The sequence below is a fragment of the Furipterus horrens genome, unplaced genomic scaffold (assembly GCF_987537825.1).
Source record: "Furipterus horrens unplaced genomic scaffold, mFurHor1.1.pri manual_scaffold_7, whole genome shotgun sequence".
In the NCBI taxonomy this organism is placed as follows: domain Eukaryota; kingdom Metazoa; phylum Chordata; class Mammalia; order Chiroptera; family Furipteridae; genus Furipterus; species Furipterus horrens.
In genome coordinates this window covers 103,944,685-103,960,998 of record NW_028327177.1, presented here as the reverse complement: position 1 = coordinate 103,960,998, position 16,314 = coordinate 103,944,685, and the positions used below count along the sequence as shown (strand labels likewise).

At 49.2% G+C, this 16,314-nt stretch overlaps 1 protein-coding gene across 1 annotated transcript in view; it reads right to left on the bottom strand.

Annotated features, from left to right (window-relative positions):
* The window catches only part of SLC6A1 (solute carrier family 6 member 1), a 40,779-nt gene that overhangs the window by 7,699 nt on the left and 16,766 nt on the right, over positions 1-16,314 (bottom strand). The window contains exons 2-12 of the mRNA XM_090284177.1: positions 10,445-10,553; positions 8,983-9,325; positions 8,465-8,596; positions 7,804-7,904; positions 6,846-6,955; positions 5,133-5,265; positions 2,787-2,921; positions 2,452-2,555; positions 2,094-2,218; positions 793-905; positions 266-397 (exon numbers count right to left, since the gene is read on the bottom strand). Of these exons, the coding sequence (XP_090140303.1) occupies positions 266-397; positions 793-905; positions 2,094-2,218; positions 2,452-2,555; positions 2,787-2,921; positions 5,133-5,265; positions 6,846-6,955; positions 7,804-7,904; positions 8,465-8,596; positions 8,983-9,220 (1,323 nt within the window). The 5' untranslated portion in view covers positions 9,221-9,325; positions 10,445-10,553. The remainder of the gene's footprint in view (positions 1-265; positions 398-792; positions 906-2,093; positions 2,219-2,451; positions 2,556-2,786; positions 2,922-5,132; positions 5,266-6,845; positions 6,956-7,803; positions 7,905-8,464; positions 8,597-8,982; positions 9,326-10,444; positions 10,554-16,314) is intronic.

The following is a 16,314-nucleotide window of genomic DNA, read 5'->3' as shown; positions in this document are numbered from 1 at the left end:
AGCAGTCCCTGGTGCCCTAGGTGGAGTTAGGGGCTGTATTCTCTAGCTCTGTCCATCATTTCTGGCTCAGTGTCTGTGTCTCCCACCAGCCCAGGGCCCCCCTGTGGGCAGGGACCCCATCTTACTCCTTGCAGTTTGTGCCAGGCTTGGCATGGAAATGTGCCCAGTGAGCGGGTGGCAAGTGGACAAGGCTGAGGTGAAGAGGGCCTGGGAGTGGCCCTGGGGCAGGCAGCACGGAGGTGCGCCAGGTGCTGACTGTGCTTACCTGGGTGATGTTAGAGAGGCCGATCAGGTAGGAGACCACGCAAACAGCAGCAATGAAGAGCTCCCTGCGGTTGCGGAGGAGTCTGGGGTACTCATCCACCAGGGCAGTGATGAAGCCCTCCACAGTGCAGAACTTCAGGGGGAACGGGGGTCAGCTACCTGCACGGCAGGCCCCCAGGCCCCCAACCCCAACCCACCCAAAGCCTGACTCTGGCGTAAGAGTGGAGAGCCCAGCAGCATCAGGACAACGGGGCCCATAAGCCCTGGTATCCAGGCCTGATCTGCCTCTGCCTCCCTTTGAGAACTTAAGAGAGTCCCTGCCCTCCAGGCATCAGTCTCCCGACCTCAGAAATGGGGCAGGTGGCTGAGCTGTTTTCTGAAGTTTCATGCAGTAGAACATTCTGGGGCTCTGAAACTCCTGGCCATCTTCTCAGGGGGCCTAGGGCAGTGGCCTCCTCTCCCTACTCGCCCCCAGATGGGCCAGGCTGGGCGAGGGGCTCTGCCAGGTGTCAGGGAGAACGTCCTCACCTGGCTGTCGATGCCCAGCATTAGCAGCATTGAGAAGAAGAGAATGGCCCAGAGGGGAGAGATGGGCAGCTGGGTCACGGCCTCTGGGTATGCCAGGAACGCCAGCCCAGGGCCTGTGGGGAAAAGGGTAAAAAAATGAAAAATAAAATATACCGAACACCCACAGCACCCTCAGAACCCACCCACTTTCTAAGCTTCATTTCATTTCATCTTCTGGGAAACCTCTCGGGTGTTTCTACATGAGGAAAAAGAGTGTGTGGCAGCGGAGGCTGTAGTCCAGAGGCAAGGGGGCCGGTGAGGGGAGATGAGTAACTGCAAGGGAACCAGCGGGGACAGTGCAGGGGCAGGGAAGTGACCAGATAGAGAAATAGAGGTGGAATGGGCGGGTCCTGGGATTGGCTGGTTTGCAAGTGAAGGTGACAGAGGGTCCGGGGTGATGTTGGGGCTCTGGCCTGGACACTGGATGGCAGCACCCTTTGCTGCCGTGGGGAGCACAGGGGAGAAGGCTTCAGGAGGTCAGTTTGGGACATGTTGCATATTAGTGTCTGGGTGGAGTGATGTTCAAGCAATCAGGGAAAACCTTGGCAGGAAAAGGAAAGACACTCTAATCTCTATGGGGTCTGGCTCTGGGAAGAGGGGTGTTGGCTGCGAATTCCAGAGAAGTGAGGTGGCGGGGAGATTAGGACCTCAGTGGAGAATGTTCCTTCCCACAGGACCAGCCCAGTTCTCCACGATGGGAAAGGGGCAAGTCATGTTTCCTTCCTGAGCCTCTGGGTCCTCCTGTGTGCTGCTTTCCTGGCTGAGCAGGAAATGGAGGGGTTACCTGGGTGTTTTCTTGGGTCCTGTGGCTGAGTGTGGAGAGCAGAGTGGGCATAGCCCCTGGGCGAGAACATTTTTGGAACTGACTAATGCATGGACTTGGGTGCTTTGTGTCACGGTGGTGAACGTGTCTGAGTTGGACCAGTGTTTACATCCCTGAAGGTAAGAGTGAGTGTTCTCCCCACAGATGTCCAGCATTGTGTCAGAAGTGCCAGGATGGCCAGGCTTTGCAATCAGCCAGGCCTGGGCTCAACTCTAATGCTCTACCACCTTTCTAGCTCACTGAGGCACTAACCTCAGTGAGTCTCAGTTTCCTCATCTGTGAAATGGGGATAGCAAGAGCTAGTGTTAGAAAGATTTGGGGATTTAGTCCACATAAATGCTCAGTGTGCTGCCTGGCACACAGGGAGCTCAATGTCAGCGAGCCAAGGTGGCAGTTCACCCCTCCCTCTCCAGGAGCCCTGGCCCCACGTGCTGCTGACCTGAGGCCGCCACATCAGCAATGGACCTCTTGGTGACATGGGCCATGAAGCCCACAATTGAGAATATGACAAATCCTGCAAACATGCTGGTGCACGAATTGATGCAGCAGACAATAATGGAGTCCCTGTAGAGAGGGAAGGGCACCGTCAGGGAGGGCGGGGCAGGCGGGAAGGTGAGCACCTGCCTAGCAAAGGGCAGGGCCGGGGAGGGTGCCTGGGAGTGGGTCCATCCGCCCACCCCCAGAGGAGGAGCGGAACCAGAAGTGGCTGAGGGGATTGGCTCTGAGAAAGATGGGGCTGACAACGGAGAAAGGCCTGCGGTGTGGCTGAGGAGGAAGGTGCTCCTGTGCACTGGCACCTGTAGACATTGTTGTGGAAAGAGTTGTAGCTCCCAAGAGCAATCAAGGATCCTAGGCCCAGTCCATAGGAGAAGAAAATCTGTGTAGCAGCATCCAGCCACACCTACAGGCAGAATGATAAAAAATGGTCAAAATTATAATCATAAAGCCACAGCACCCTGGGGACCTCTTAACACATGCTAACCAGCTGTACCTGGCAATGATCCCAGTTTACCTAGAGGGTCAGAGAGCTGCAATAACTTATGCTAAAGCTGGTGAACCACTGCTCAGGACTCAGCTGTGCACTTAATTCAGCTGGTGCCCTCTCGCACCCGGGGCCAGGAGGACCGCTTACCTCAGAGTCCGACAGCTTTCGGAAGTTGGGTGTGATGTAGAAGAGGATGCCCTCCTTGGCTCCAGGGAGCGTCACTCCACGGAAGAACAGGATGATCAGCATGATGTAAGGATATGTGGCTGAGAAGTATACCACCTGGGAGGAAAGTGGGTGACATGGTCACGTCCCCTCCAGCGCACCTATGCTTCCCCCTTCCGCACTTCACCTACATCTGTACCTGTTGTGGCTCTGGGCTTGGTTCCAGTTCTCTTCCTCCAGGAAGTCTTCCTGAATTCCTAACCTGCTCTGCTTGCCACTTGTCTGCAGCCCCTCCTTTGGAGTCTGAACCAACCAGCTCAGCGCCAAATTTTCTCTTCCCCTACCCATCCTACTTTCTGATTTCTGTTTAACATAATACATGTGGTGACAGGAAAATTTTAAAAATCACATGTGAACACACAAAGTTCTTTTTGACAGCCTCTAGAATGTAAGTTACATGCTCACTTCTCTGTTTTCCCAGTGCTTAGAACATCCCATGGTGTATAGTAGACACTCAATAAATGCCAGACAAATACATAGTAACATTTTACTGTTCCTCTTTTGAGACTTTCCTTTGCACATGACCACATTTTCTTACAAAATGAGGCTGAAATTATGTTCTTACCTTTTCATTTCACATGTTTAAAATTTGAAAACACAGTACATACAGCTTTGTTTCTTGTTTTGTTTACTAAGGATTGTTTTACTGTCTCATAACAATGTGATTTTTAATTATACAAAATAGTTCCTCAATAGGTTTCACCATCCATTGAGATTACATCCAACTTTATGTGAATCTCAATAATATACATAAAACTCTGTCTACAGAAGTAGACAAATTATACTAAAAAATTACTACAACTTATACTAAAAAAATTATTCTAGCCTTTGGGAAAATTTCTATAAGTGGAATTACTGTGAAAAAAGGAATAAGGATCTCAGGGCTTTTAATCCATATTTGCCTGATTACGTTCCAGAAGTTGAACTTGGTCCAGCATTACAGAGAGCACCTTTCCTGCAAAGATGCCAGCACTGGGTATACTCATCTTAAAAATTATTTTTGGCCATATTGATCATCAGAAGACTAAGATCATTGTCAGAAATTACATTTCTTTGCTCCTAGTGTGAAAGACAATTTTCAAGTTCAATGACCTTTGTATCTCAGAGTCATGCTCAACATAAATTGTTCTCTGGGTTAGCTTCATTTCCCTGCCTTGACTCTGAGATTCTTCAGGGTTAGAAAATGTGGCCGCAGCCCCATAGCGAAACCACTGTACTTAGAATTAGGAAAAGGGGATTCAGAACCATTTGTGTCACCTACAAGGTTGGCTGCATGAAGACATAACACATGCTAAATATTTGTTGCTAGGTCTTGCACTTCAATATGTCTTCCATGTTCAGCATGCAGCTAGGTACGTAGCAGATGCTCAATAAATGCTTACTAATGGATTGTTTGACTCAAAAGATGCAATGAGAGAGGCCCTACTTTTTGTCCCCAAGAAATAGCCAGTTTCTTAATGTAGCAGGAACTCTAGATACTACCCCCAAATGATTATAACTGATATCACATATTGAGTGCCTGCTATGTGCTAGGCGTATGCTACTCTGCATAGATTATCCCCCTCAGTCTTTGTGACAACACTGCTGTAAGGTGACTACTTCACAGATGAGGAGACTAAGGCTTAGAGAAGTGAACTGACTTGCCCAAGAGCACACAGCTAGGAACCAGGGGACTGCGATTCAAACTCAGCTCTGCCTCGTCCGAAGCCCTTAGGCCCTACATTCTTCTGCTTCCAAAAGCTAAGCCTAGAGACAACTGTGCCCTTCTCCTCTCTCCATAGCCAGAGCAGAACTGCTTTGACACCAGCCTTGAATCTGAGAACTGTTGGGTCCAAAGGTCCGACTAGAATGAAACAGGGCAGATTTTCATCAGCTGTGTGTGCCCATGCCCAAGTGTGGAATTCATTAAGGTTCTGTTCTGCTCATTCAGCTACTTAGGTAGTCTGAACCTCCCTGTCTCCAACCTTATCAATTCAAATCCTTTCTCTCCCTTACTTGCTCTAAGACCTCAGACAACAGCCCTGGCTGGTGTGGCTCAGTGGATTGAGTGCCGGCCTGACTTTCATTGTTTTCTTTAATCGTCACACCTCTCCAGAAGAGGTAATGTTATTCCTGCTTTACAGGAAAGCAAACTGAGGTACAGAGAGATGAAAGACCTGATTAAATTAAGACTGTATCGTGTTTCTGGGAAGTACAGACTGCTTGCCCAGGGCGGAGACCCCTTTGTAGACCCATCCCCCTTCAGTTCCCACTGGTCACATCACTTACCTTTCCAGTCCAGCCAACACCCTTCCAGATACAGAAATACACAAGGATCCAGGCGATGGCCAGGGTGATGGCCAGAGGCCAGCGGATCTGACCTGGCTTATCCAGCCCGTCTGTCATCTGATGCATGTTGCGCCTAATGGAAAAATGCGGTGAGGAGAAAGTCCCATGGGGCTGGAGTGCCCAGGGGAGTGCGGACCAGTGTGTGGACATGGGCAACGTTCACCACTGTAATTGTGCTGACATCTGTGATCACTAAGATCTAAGAGCTGGGTGGGGACTGGGGGGCCCATTATACTAGTCGGTAGAACTAGTTAATGCCTTAGTTCAGCCACCATCGTTGCTCGCCTGGATGGCTGCAGTAGCCTCCTAGCAGGACCCTCACCTTCACTTTCTCTCTGTCCCCACTCCAGGCCCCAGGGATCCTTCTAGTTGCAAGTCTGACCATGTCACTCTCCCACTTAAAATTCTACAATGAATAGCTACCTGTTCTTCTCAGAATGAAGCCCAAACTCCCCAGGTGGACCTTGCAAGACCTTGATGAGCTAGCCCCTGTTCTCTTGGCTCTCACCGCAGCCCCCTCAAACTTTCATAAGACTGGACTACTTGTCACCCCCTCACTCCAGCATTGGTTGCTCTCACCTGCCTCCAAACCTTCACGCATACTCTTCCTTCTGCCAACACCTGTCTTCCAGATGTTTTTCATCCTTAGATGCCACTCCTCACCTAGGCTCGTCCAGGCACCTCCTTGGGGACCCCACAGCCTGCTATGTGTCCCTCCTCTTAGCACCTGTCACCTAGTGCTGTCATTGCCTGTTTATTTATCCATGTTTCTAACCAAACTGGCACATAGTAGGTGCTCAAGCAACGTTTATTGAACAAATGGTTGAATGAAAAGCCTAGACATGTGTGAGGCAATTGTATGTGGGAGATGCTTGAAAGCATAACCAGCCGGAGCAGAATGTGATTTATATTTGTAAGGAGACAGCCTAGCCAAGGACGTTTCAGCACTAAGAGATTGGCATCATGTGTTCTGACCTCCTGAGAACGGCTCCTCCTGGCAGCTTATCCAAGGTGCAGTGGAACCTTCCAGGTTGCTCCTGGTAGACCCTTTCAAGCTTCCCAGTACAGATACTTCCTTCATGCCAAAGAGATTTGGGTCCCAGGACCTTATTTTGGAAAATTAATGTTCCCAACGTGCATCTTCTATGATGGAACAATCATCATGGCCTTCACTGTGGACAGAGTGTGCACATCTTTATTCCAAGTGACTCCAGACTGGTTTTCAGGATGAACTGGGAGTATTAGCCTCCCTTGGTGATTCTTCTCAGCCTATGATGGTTATTCCCCTCTGCTCATCACCGACCACCCTTCTCCACGCTGCTGGCTCCCTTGGCCTCTGGCTTCTTCTGGGTTTGAACAGTAGCAGGAGCTTGGAGGGTGGGAGGAAAGTTGTCGGGCATGTAGCCTCCTTGCTGGCTGTTGCTTCGTCTGCAGTTGGGTTTCTCTACCGAAGGCCTAGCACATGTCTAGGGGCCCTTCCAAGGTTCAGCTCTCTCTGGGGGAGGGAGGGGCTTCACCCTTCTTGTGTCTCCCTTAGACCTACCCACATCTCCACAAACCTTCACCTCACTCTTCCACCAGCCTTTTGAGGGTGCCTCTGTGCCTGCTGGCCCTGGCTGATACACCACCCACCACGAATAGCCCTGCACTCACTCCCAGAACTCCACCACAGCGCTGGTCATGTTGGTGGTGTTCGCAATGCTGTAGTTGGAGAAGCAGCGGTCTGTGTTCCAGGGGTTGTCACACTGTTTCCATGGCAGTGTCTGCAAAGAAACAGTGGCACAGACAAACCCTGTTGAGCCCCCAGGGGCTGATAACAGTGGTCCTGGCACACCTTTCCACCCTTACGGTCCGCTGAACCTTCTCACAACCATGATCTCACCTCCCCTTCCCAACAGCTCCCAGATGCATGTCATGCTGTGAGCCCCATTTTAGAGATCAAAGAGGGGCAGCAACTTGCTTGAGATCACACAGCTCCTAAGTATTGTGGCTGAGATTCAAACTTGTACCTTTTCACTCTGAAAATGAGCTTTCCAGGCATCACCATAAGGCTTTGTGTTCCATCCCGGGGTCACTTCCCAGCTATGCAACTTTGGGCAAGGGACTTCACCCATTTGAGCCTGTGCATGCTGATATTAACAGTGAATACTTACAGTGCTTGTCCTTTGCCAGTCACAGAGCTAAGCACTTCACACACATTTACTCCTTAATTCTCACAGCTCTAGGAGGTGGGTTTCCCTTTTACCTTCATTTTATAAATGAGGGCACTGAGGCTCAGAGAGGTTAAGCCTCATTCCCAAAGTTGCACAGCTCGTGTATAGTAGGATTAAGGTTTGAACCTGGGTCTATATAAAATAAGCTAACAATGACCGCCTTAGAGGGGTGTCATGAGGATTAGATGTGAGCCCACAAAGTGCCTGACTGAGTGCCTGGCCTGGAGCAGGGGCTCAGGTCACGGGGCTATAATTGTGGGGAAACAAAGGCTGCTGAAGACCACTCCCAACCCCCACTGCTGGAGGAATGGCCCTGTCAGCAGAACAGTGGTCCCAGTGGATGGAGGGTGGCACTGGGTCTGGCTCTTTTTCGAGGAGCGGTTGGAGGGGCCACTCACCGTGGTGAAGGAATTGTACAGGTAGTAGATAGCCCAGGAGATGATGACAATGTAGTAGATGTTTAGCCAGAAGGATAGCACAGCAGCAGCAAGGCCCACACCTGGGAGTGAACACACCATAATGATATTAATCTCATAACCATAATTTTCCCAGGGTGTGCCGCTGTTATCATTTCCCACAATGTCTACAGTCTCACTCAACTTTGGAGGGAGGCAGGAACTTGGCTCAAGTCACATGCATCTGGCAAGTGAGGGAGGCAGGCCTTGTGTCTGGGGCACCCCTGCACAGGTTGCCTGAAGGTGGGGCTGGGTCTGGGCTTGCCAGGCAAGCATGATTCTCCACGTGTTCACCTGTGTCTGTCAGCACTGAGCAAGGAAGCTAAGAAAGCCGCACCTGGAATGGGCCAGGAAAACTCAAGGAAATGAGCTCACAGCACAGGGCAGGCTGATGTGCGTGTGGGGGCCTCTGGATTGCGTCTTCCTCTCCACCAGCACGTCATCTGTCACCTGGCCCCTTCTAACTGCTTCACTCTGCTCAGATGTGGCTGAGCAGCTCCCTCTGTCCAGAGGGGTTGAGCATGTTGAGAAGACTCTGTGGCTTCACCACCACCCTGGAGGCAGAATCAGTACCACGACCCACAGCCCTACTCTGCAGACTTACCCTTGAACATGGGCGCCAGCTTCCATACCCCTAGGCCCCCAATGGATGTGTACTGGCCTAGGGAACACTCCAGCAGGAAGAGTGGGACCCCCGCAAAGATGAGCGTCAAAAAGTAGGGGATCAGGAAGGCCCCTGTGGGATCAAGAAGAGAGATGCTCATGGCCCCAGAGCTTTGGAGAAATCCCAGTCAGCAGGGCATTCTGGGGTCTCTGCCATGATTTCCTTACACTCTGCCCCCAAAGCAGCATCCGTAGCCATAATGAGGCCCAAGGACATTCGCTGCTCAAAACACATGCCCCACACTTTGCAAATGAAGGGGTGAACTTTCTGATATTTACAGAGCACCATGGCCCTTTGGGAATCTTTTAATGAAAAGACAAGAAACAGGAAGTGGGGTCTGACACTCCTTTTGAAGTCTTTAGGGGACCCATTTCCCTTACGTTGCCCCAGAAAATGTCTAAGAGGGACATTTTCTGTGGGGTCCAGGCCCAGCCTGAAGGTGGAAGGCCAGCACCTACCGCCGCCATTTTTTCCGCAGAGATAGGGGAATCTCCAGACATTGCCCAGGCCAATGGCGTAGCCCACGCAGGACATGAGGAAGTCGAAACGCCCCTTCCATGTGTCCCGGTCCGGAAGGTCCTCTGCCTTCTTCTGCACTTTGACCACCAGGGTTTTGGGCTTGTCATTGGCCACAGGGACCTCGCTAACCTCTGTGGAGATCTGCCCATCGGCCACCTTGCTGCCATTAGTTGCCATGTCTCGGAGTTTGGACACAGGGGTCCTGGCAGATGGACGTGCAATGTCAGCCCCGGTCCACGTGGACAGCAGTTTTGCGACTCAAGGTCACCCTAGAACAGAGGGCTGGGGTGACAGGCAATGAAGGGAGGCAAGATTATGGAGTTGCCCTAAAATAACAATGAAAAATAACAAAAAACTAGGGGCCCAAGAAAGCTCTCTTCTAAGCTCTCTCCCACCAGGCTCTGCTCCCAGAGGAAGGGGGTGCCTTTTGTTTGTGAAGGTAACATGTGAGGGGGTGGTCTGTTGTCTCCTGGACTAGCTTCAACTCTGGCCATCTGTGTCATGGCCCCTCCGTTATGTGTCCTGCTCAGGGGTGAAACCCAAGGTGACCAAATGTCCAGAGAGAAAAACTAAGTGCTCCTTGTCTTTGCCTCCATGGATGCAATCAGATTTTCATATGCTGGTGCTGTAATAGCCACAGCAGGGTAAGTGATGGAGGATCTGAACGTGGGACTGAATAGGGAGGGCTCCTGGCTGCAGGTGGTGGGGGAAGGTGCTATCTGAGCGCCAGCACTGACCATGATCAAAGTCCTTTTTACCACTTTCAAGCTGCAAGACTTGGAGTAAGCTTCTTACCCTCTCTGGGCCGCCCTTCCCCTATCTTTTAAACTGAGCATGATAATAGTACATCCCTCATTGGGTTGTTGTTCTTCACTTATTTATTGAGACACACTGTGCCTGGGAAATCATGAAAACTCGTTGCTACTTCATCAGCAGTTCCCAGGCCTGGCTATGTTTCCAAGTCATTTGGGAAGGTCTTTACAGACACATTCCCAGCTCCCACCAAGATGTGCCACATCAGAAATGTCTAGGAGATGAGTCCCAAATCTACACTTCTAACAAATTCCCGAAAGCAGATTCTTATACCAGGAGCCAGCCACAGCCCTCAGGTGAGGAAGGACCCCTGGCTTTGGTGACATCTCTGATCCTCAATCATACCCAGATGTTCCACCTACTGTACCCTTCTCACCTCTAGTTCCAGAGACAGGGAGGAGTAGAGACAGGACTAGTCCAGTCCTGGGTTCCAATCTCCGCCCTGCCTTTTACCAGCTGAGTGGCCCTAGGTACTACTCCTGATGGCTTTACGCTCAGTTTCTCCATCTATATAATGGGAATAATGCTACCTGCCTTGTAGAATTATAGCAAAAATGAGCTTTCGTGGCTTATAAGAGTGCTTTTCACCTGATTGGTTTGGAAATGGTTGTTGTGATTAGGTTGTTGATGGCACCAGATGATTTTTTATGGTGGGTCAGCTCCAGAGCAGCTCCCTCTGCAACTCCTGGGTGAGAGCCTGCAAAGCGGAAGAGAGGAGGGGCGGTGAGCTGGCTGGCGGCACTGGTGGGCAGCCCTGGGTGGAGAGCAGCAGGGGTGCAGGAAGCCTGCCAGCGTCTGTGCTGTGTATGAGCCCCTTGGAGCCACCCAGCCAGGGCGACCTCAATGAGTCCATGCAGCATGGCCAGTCCCTGAGGTCCTGGGAACACGCAGGAGCGGGCCCGATGCCTTAGGGATGGCTGCGAGAGTGGGCAGGAGGGCACTGTGAGGAAGATGTTCCATAATTTTATCAGAAAGAAAAGATAAATCACAGAGGGGCTGCAGCTTCTCGGGACTCCACTGGCAGCCAATGAATGCAGCTGATAATTTTCTACATCGTCCATCCAACCTTGCAGTAATGCTGTGAAAAACCATGTAAGAACATGGGAGAGAGCCCCTTGTTTGGGGAATGAGAAAAGCAGATTTCAAAAGTTTATTCAGTATGAGCCTAATTTTATTCCTTCCCCTCAAATCTGTTCATTAAAACAAAAAAAACACTTAAATGATTTTCCCTAATATGTTGCCAGTGATTAGTTTATAAGTGATTTTTGTTTTCTTTCTTTGCACTTTTCTGAATTTCTACAGTTATTTTTAAATTTCCACAAAAAAATTATAAATAAAATAAATTATTAAATTTCTATGACCTTTTATAATTAATAAAAATCACAGAGAATAAACTTATGGAACACTCAGAGAAAACAGGGACGTGTGAAGCACTGGCTTGGACTCACGGATGTAGGAGCCAAAGCAATGTGTGGCCCCTGCCCCAAATGGCTTCCTCCCCTCAGCTCTGCCCTGCTGGGGTTTCCCAGGTTTGCTGTGTACTTGCCTTCCGGCCCTCCACACACAGTCCGCATTACCAAATACCACTGTTTCTTCTGAGAGTTCACAGTGAGCCAGACCACCTTCGGACAACCCTGCTTCTTGTTCTCAAGGATGACCCACAGTCTCATCTAGGTCCTGGCCCGGGCAGGGCCTGTCAGACTCATGAAGGGTGACCGCCACGTGTGTTGTCAGGAATGGCAGGAGGCAGGTGATTCTGTGGTCTACCATAGAGTCTTGGGATATTCAGGGGAGAGAGCAGCCTCAGGAAAGTGGGGGACGAGGGGCTGAAGTGGATCCCCTTTGGGGGGGTGGGTCAGCCATTCACTGTGAAAACAATGATGCCCTTAACTGTCCCCACGATCTGCCCTTGCATGCTCCAGCTGCTATGTTAGTTTAAAATGATCCAATCCCCTTGGACCAGGGCTGATCACCTGACCCTGGCTAGCCAATCAAAGCTCCTTCCCTGGAAATTTGGCATGGGATGGAGAAAGAAGGCCAGTCTCTCCAGCAACTTGGTACCACTGAGGCAGCCCTCTTCTGACCGCCTTGTACTCAGAGTAGCAGAGAGACTTGGTCTGCTAAGGAGGAAAGAAAGTGGAAATCAAAAGATGGAGACTCTTGAAGGCATTTTACTTTGTGGTTCCAGGCTTTCTAGAAACTGGCTATGTTCCTGCTCTTAGAGTTTACAAAGCAAGCCACAGTCATAAAACCAACTCCCCATTTTTGCTTATATTGGGCTCAGGGGATTTCTGCTACAGCCTTGAATCTCTGAGCACTACTTCTCTCCACTTGACCAAGTTTTTAGGAATGCCTGTGGCCTGTGGGAATAACTTCTTGCCTCTACTCTGGATTTACTCATTGATTACCATGGAGACTGAAACCAAACTCCAAAACCTACTGGTTTTTTTTTAACTGGTGCTGTGCCCTGGGCCTCAGGATCACCCAACACCATTCAGGGACAGTGAGAGGGAGAGAGAGTAAGGGAGGCGAGCCATAGAGAGCCAGATGCCGCTCTGGTTCACTTCCTGCGAGCAGGCAGAGAGCAGTACATGTTTAGAGGGTGAAACTGAAGTGTGTATGCCCTTTGAAGAAACCATTTAACATCAACACAAAGGAGGTCGAAAGGTCTGGGGTAGGAGTTCAGTTAGTTCACCAGGAAGTTTATGCTGTCGGCTTCTCCACAAGTATATTGAGCCCCTCCTCATGCCAAGCCTGGGGGGAATCAGAGATGGTAGCTGCTCTGCAGAACTCACCATGAGGAAGTCATACGTGTGACCTCCAGCATACAGAAGTGTATTCAGATGTAGCCAAATGTCTATAACTGCCCTATGAAGAGCCACATAAACGTATGTGGAGCTTTCCTTCTTAGAACATGTACAATATATGAAGACATAAAGACATAAAGCCATGAATTTATATAATTGATGCCACTACCTCAGTGCTAATCAGACCTCAGCTCCCTCTAACACTAATGCTGGGTGAGTTACTTCCCTATTTTGACCTTCATCTGTAAAGTTGGGGGAGAGTAACAACACTTCTCTTATAGGTTTGTGGTGAAGATGAAATGAGATCATGTATCTAAAGTATGCGAAAGAATGCCTGGCTCAGAGGGAGGACTTAAGAACCTTCACCATTATCATCATGGTGATTGTTACCATCTTTGTTATGGATCATGGTTCTTAATCTGGTATTCATAGCTTTCTAGAGGCTAAAATAGTGATGATGATGATGATGATGATGATGATGATGATGATGATGATAGCAGCTAACATTCACTGAGGCTTCATTATTCAGGCCTTTCAGCATCTTTCAGCATTTTCGAAAGCCAGTTAGAAATCATCCTCTTAGTTGCCATGGGGAATACTAGCTAATAAAAATGTCAGGTCCTTTGCTTTGGCTCTTTTCATACCAATTCAAAGTGGTCGGGTTGATCATTTTGGGCCAGAAGCTGGAAGTGAAACATTTGTGTGTTTGGTTAAAATAATAAAAAGGAATCATTTTGTAATAAACAAAGTCTGGTAAGAAAAAGAAAAAAACCCAAACATCTAGTAGATGGGAGGAAAAGGATAAAGGGACTCCTGTTAGTGAGAAAGCCTGGGACCCAGTGCTTACATAAAGCAGTTCCAGAGGCTGCCTCGCTCACGCTCACGCACTCGAGGGAGAGAGCTGCGTGGGAATTTTAATTCCTGACACCAGCAAGTTAACCTGTCGCTCCCCTCACGAAAAAGAGCTCGCAGAAAGCACAGGCACATGCAAGTTCATGGCAAGAGAACCCAGCTGACTTTCTAGAATTAATGACCTCTGAAGTGGAACTAACCTTTTCCCATTGTTGCCTCCCCTCTCCTGAAACAGGCTCCTGTGCTTTGCAGAACAAGGGCTGTTCTGTGTCAGAGGGTGGCTCTGTGGGTCTCCTGCAGTAAGACACACATCTCCCTGCTCCTGACTGCCAGCCTGAGGTCCTTCTTTATCTGCTGGCACAGCAGATAGAAGGAATGCCTCTCACCAGCTCACAAGGTAGGGCACAGGGCATTTTTTCAAGGCCCTTTCCAGAGTCTTCCAGTTCTTCCTCATCAGATGAACAAGAACCTAGTTCCACAATCCTCCAGGTCCTTAATGTGCCACCATTAACTGAATTCCACCAAAGCAACTTTCAAAAGGGCACTGTTAATGTGAGACCACAAGCAATAAGTCCTCTGGATTCACTCACCTACTCATTCACTCAACAAGTATTTACTGAGCACATGCTATGTGCTGGAATGGTGATGGAACAATTGTTTTAAGCATTTTGTTTTCTGATCTATACTCTGGTCAACAGAATTTGAATCAGTGAACTAATGGGCACAGCAGGAAGAATCAATTTTTTAGATACTTACTGAGGGCCTAATGTGTACATGGAGCTGAGCTAGACACTCAGGTTGCAAGGATTACTAAGATAAGGTCCATGACCTTGACAAGGTCACAGCCTAGGAGGAGAACTATCTCTGCTTATAGCTAATCATAATCATAAGTACTGCAAGAGTGTCTGATAAGACACTGTAGGCCAGTGGTTCTTAACCTTCCTAATGCCGCGACCCTTTAATACAGTTCCTCATGTTGTGGTGATCCCCAACCATAACTAAAGCATAGTGATTAATCACAAAAACAATATGTAATTATATATGTGTTTTCCGATAGTCTTAGGCGACACCTGTGAAAAGGTCGTTCGACCGCCAAAGGGGTCACGATGCACAGGTTGAGAACCACTGCTGTAGGCCTAGGAGGACTGAGTTAATTCAACCAGAGAAGGTATCCCAGATGAGGGAACATTTGAGCTTGGTTTTAAAGGCCGAATAGGTGTTCATCAGGCTCAAAAAGAAAGAAGGGCACCCCAAATGGAGGGAAATACATGATTAAGAGTAGGGAGATTTGAAGTTTGGAAGATCAGTTTGTGAAGGGCCTTGAAAGCCAGATTAAGGAACTTAGTGATCAATTGCAGGTATGGGACAGGAGTGATAATGTGATCAGATTAGTATTATAGAAGAAGACTCATTCATGGGGACTCTCGAAGGAATTATAGAATCAAGGAAGGAAGGTGGTAAAAATGTTCCCATGATGTCCCATACTTTCTTGATGCGCTCTCTGTGACCAAGTCCTAAAGCCACTGATAAAAATGGGCCAAACCAAACAGAAAGAATACTTCTACTAATGTGTGAGTGAGGAGATGCCTTGGAAAAAAAGAAAAAAAGAAAACATGGAGCTGGAAAGCTCTAGGTCAGAGGTGGCAATATGGGTCAGAATTGGCCCTTGGACTTATTTGGCCTGAACAAAAAATTTTTTTTTCCAGTTTGAATTAGGAGCCAGAAATTTGACTCTCTGGGATACAGCATTTCAAACAGAGGGAGAGCAAGTACAAAGGCCCCAGGGCAGGAATAAGCTTGGCTTATTTGAGAGGCCGCATGGAGGCCCGGGTGGCTACAGTCCAATGCGGCAGGGAACAGAGCTAGTCAGGCGGGCAGAGGCCAGATCACACAAGGTCTCAGAGACCACTGCTGGGGGTTCAGATTTTATTCCAAAATGGGATGGCAGAAACTGGAGGGTATAAACAGTGGGGTGATCTGACTTTTGCTTGTGAGTCTCACCTTGGCTGTCTGCAGGAGGGGCAAGGGTGGGAGCTGAGAGGCTGCAAGCCCTGGCAAGGCACAGTGGTGACTTGAACAGTGGCAGCTAGGGCAGGGGTGGTAAGGAGTGGCACTGGGGATCTATTTAGGAGGTCGGGCCTGAAGGCCTTGCTGGTGGATTGGCTGTCAGCAGCCCAGCCCTGGGCCAGATGGCAGGCTGGGGGGAGGGGAGCATGTGGCAGCCACTTGGACAATCTGCCTCTGTTCCATTGCATGAGAGGGACAGGAGTCTGCGTGGGGTGGGGACTTAGGCAGAAGCCAAAAGGCCAAGGCCAGAGTCTCAGGGCTGCTATTGTCCAAGGCCAGGACTGGGCTCAGAATCGACTTGGAGCTAGTGGGGTGCCATGCAGGACTGGGGAGGCAGGAGGAGAGCAGTGGGAATGGCAGTAGGGCCCCCACTCCCTCCCATGATGCTGTGCACATTCCTGCTTTGTTTTGCTTCTGTTCTGTTCTGTAATTACAGAAATTACAGAGGTTTGCTTCAGACTGCAATTACTCTACTCACTTTTCTTTCTTTCTGAAACTGCAGTTCAGGAAAAAAAAAATTAATATTCGGTTTGGCTTCATTCCAAGAGGAAACATAATTCAGTTTATTCTCTATTTTAGGGAAAAATGCTGCTAGACCCTATCAATTGGAAAAGGCTTTACTGAGCATCTGTTGTGCACCCAGACCCTTGCCAGCTCCTATCAAGGGAGAAGAGCCAGCATTTATTGAGCACCTATTGTGTGCCAGGCATTTCACAGGTGCTATAACATTCA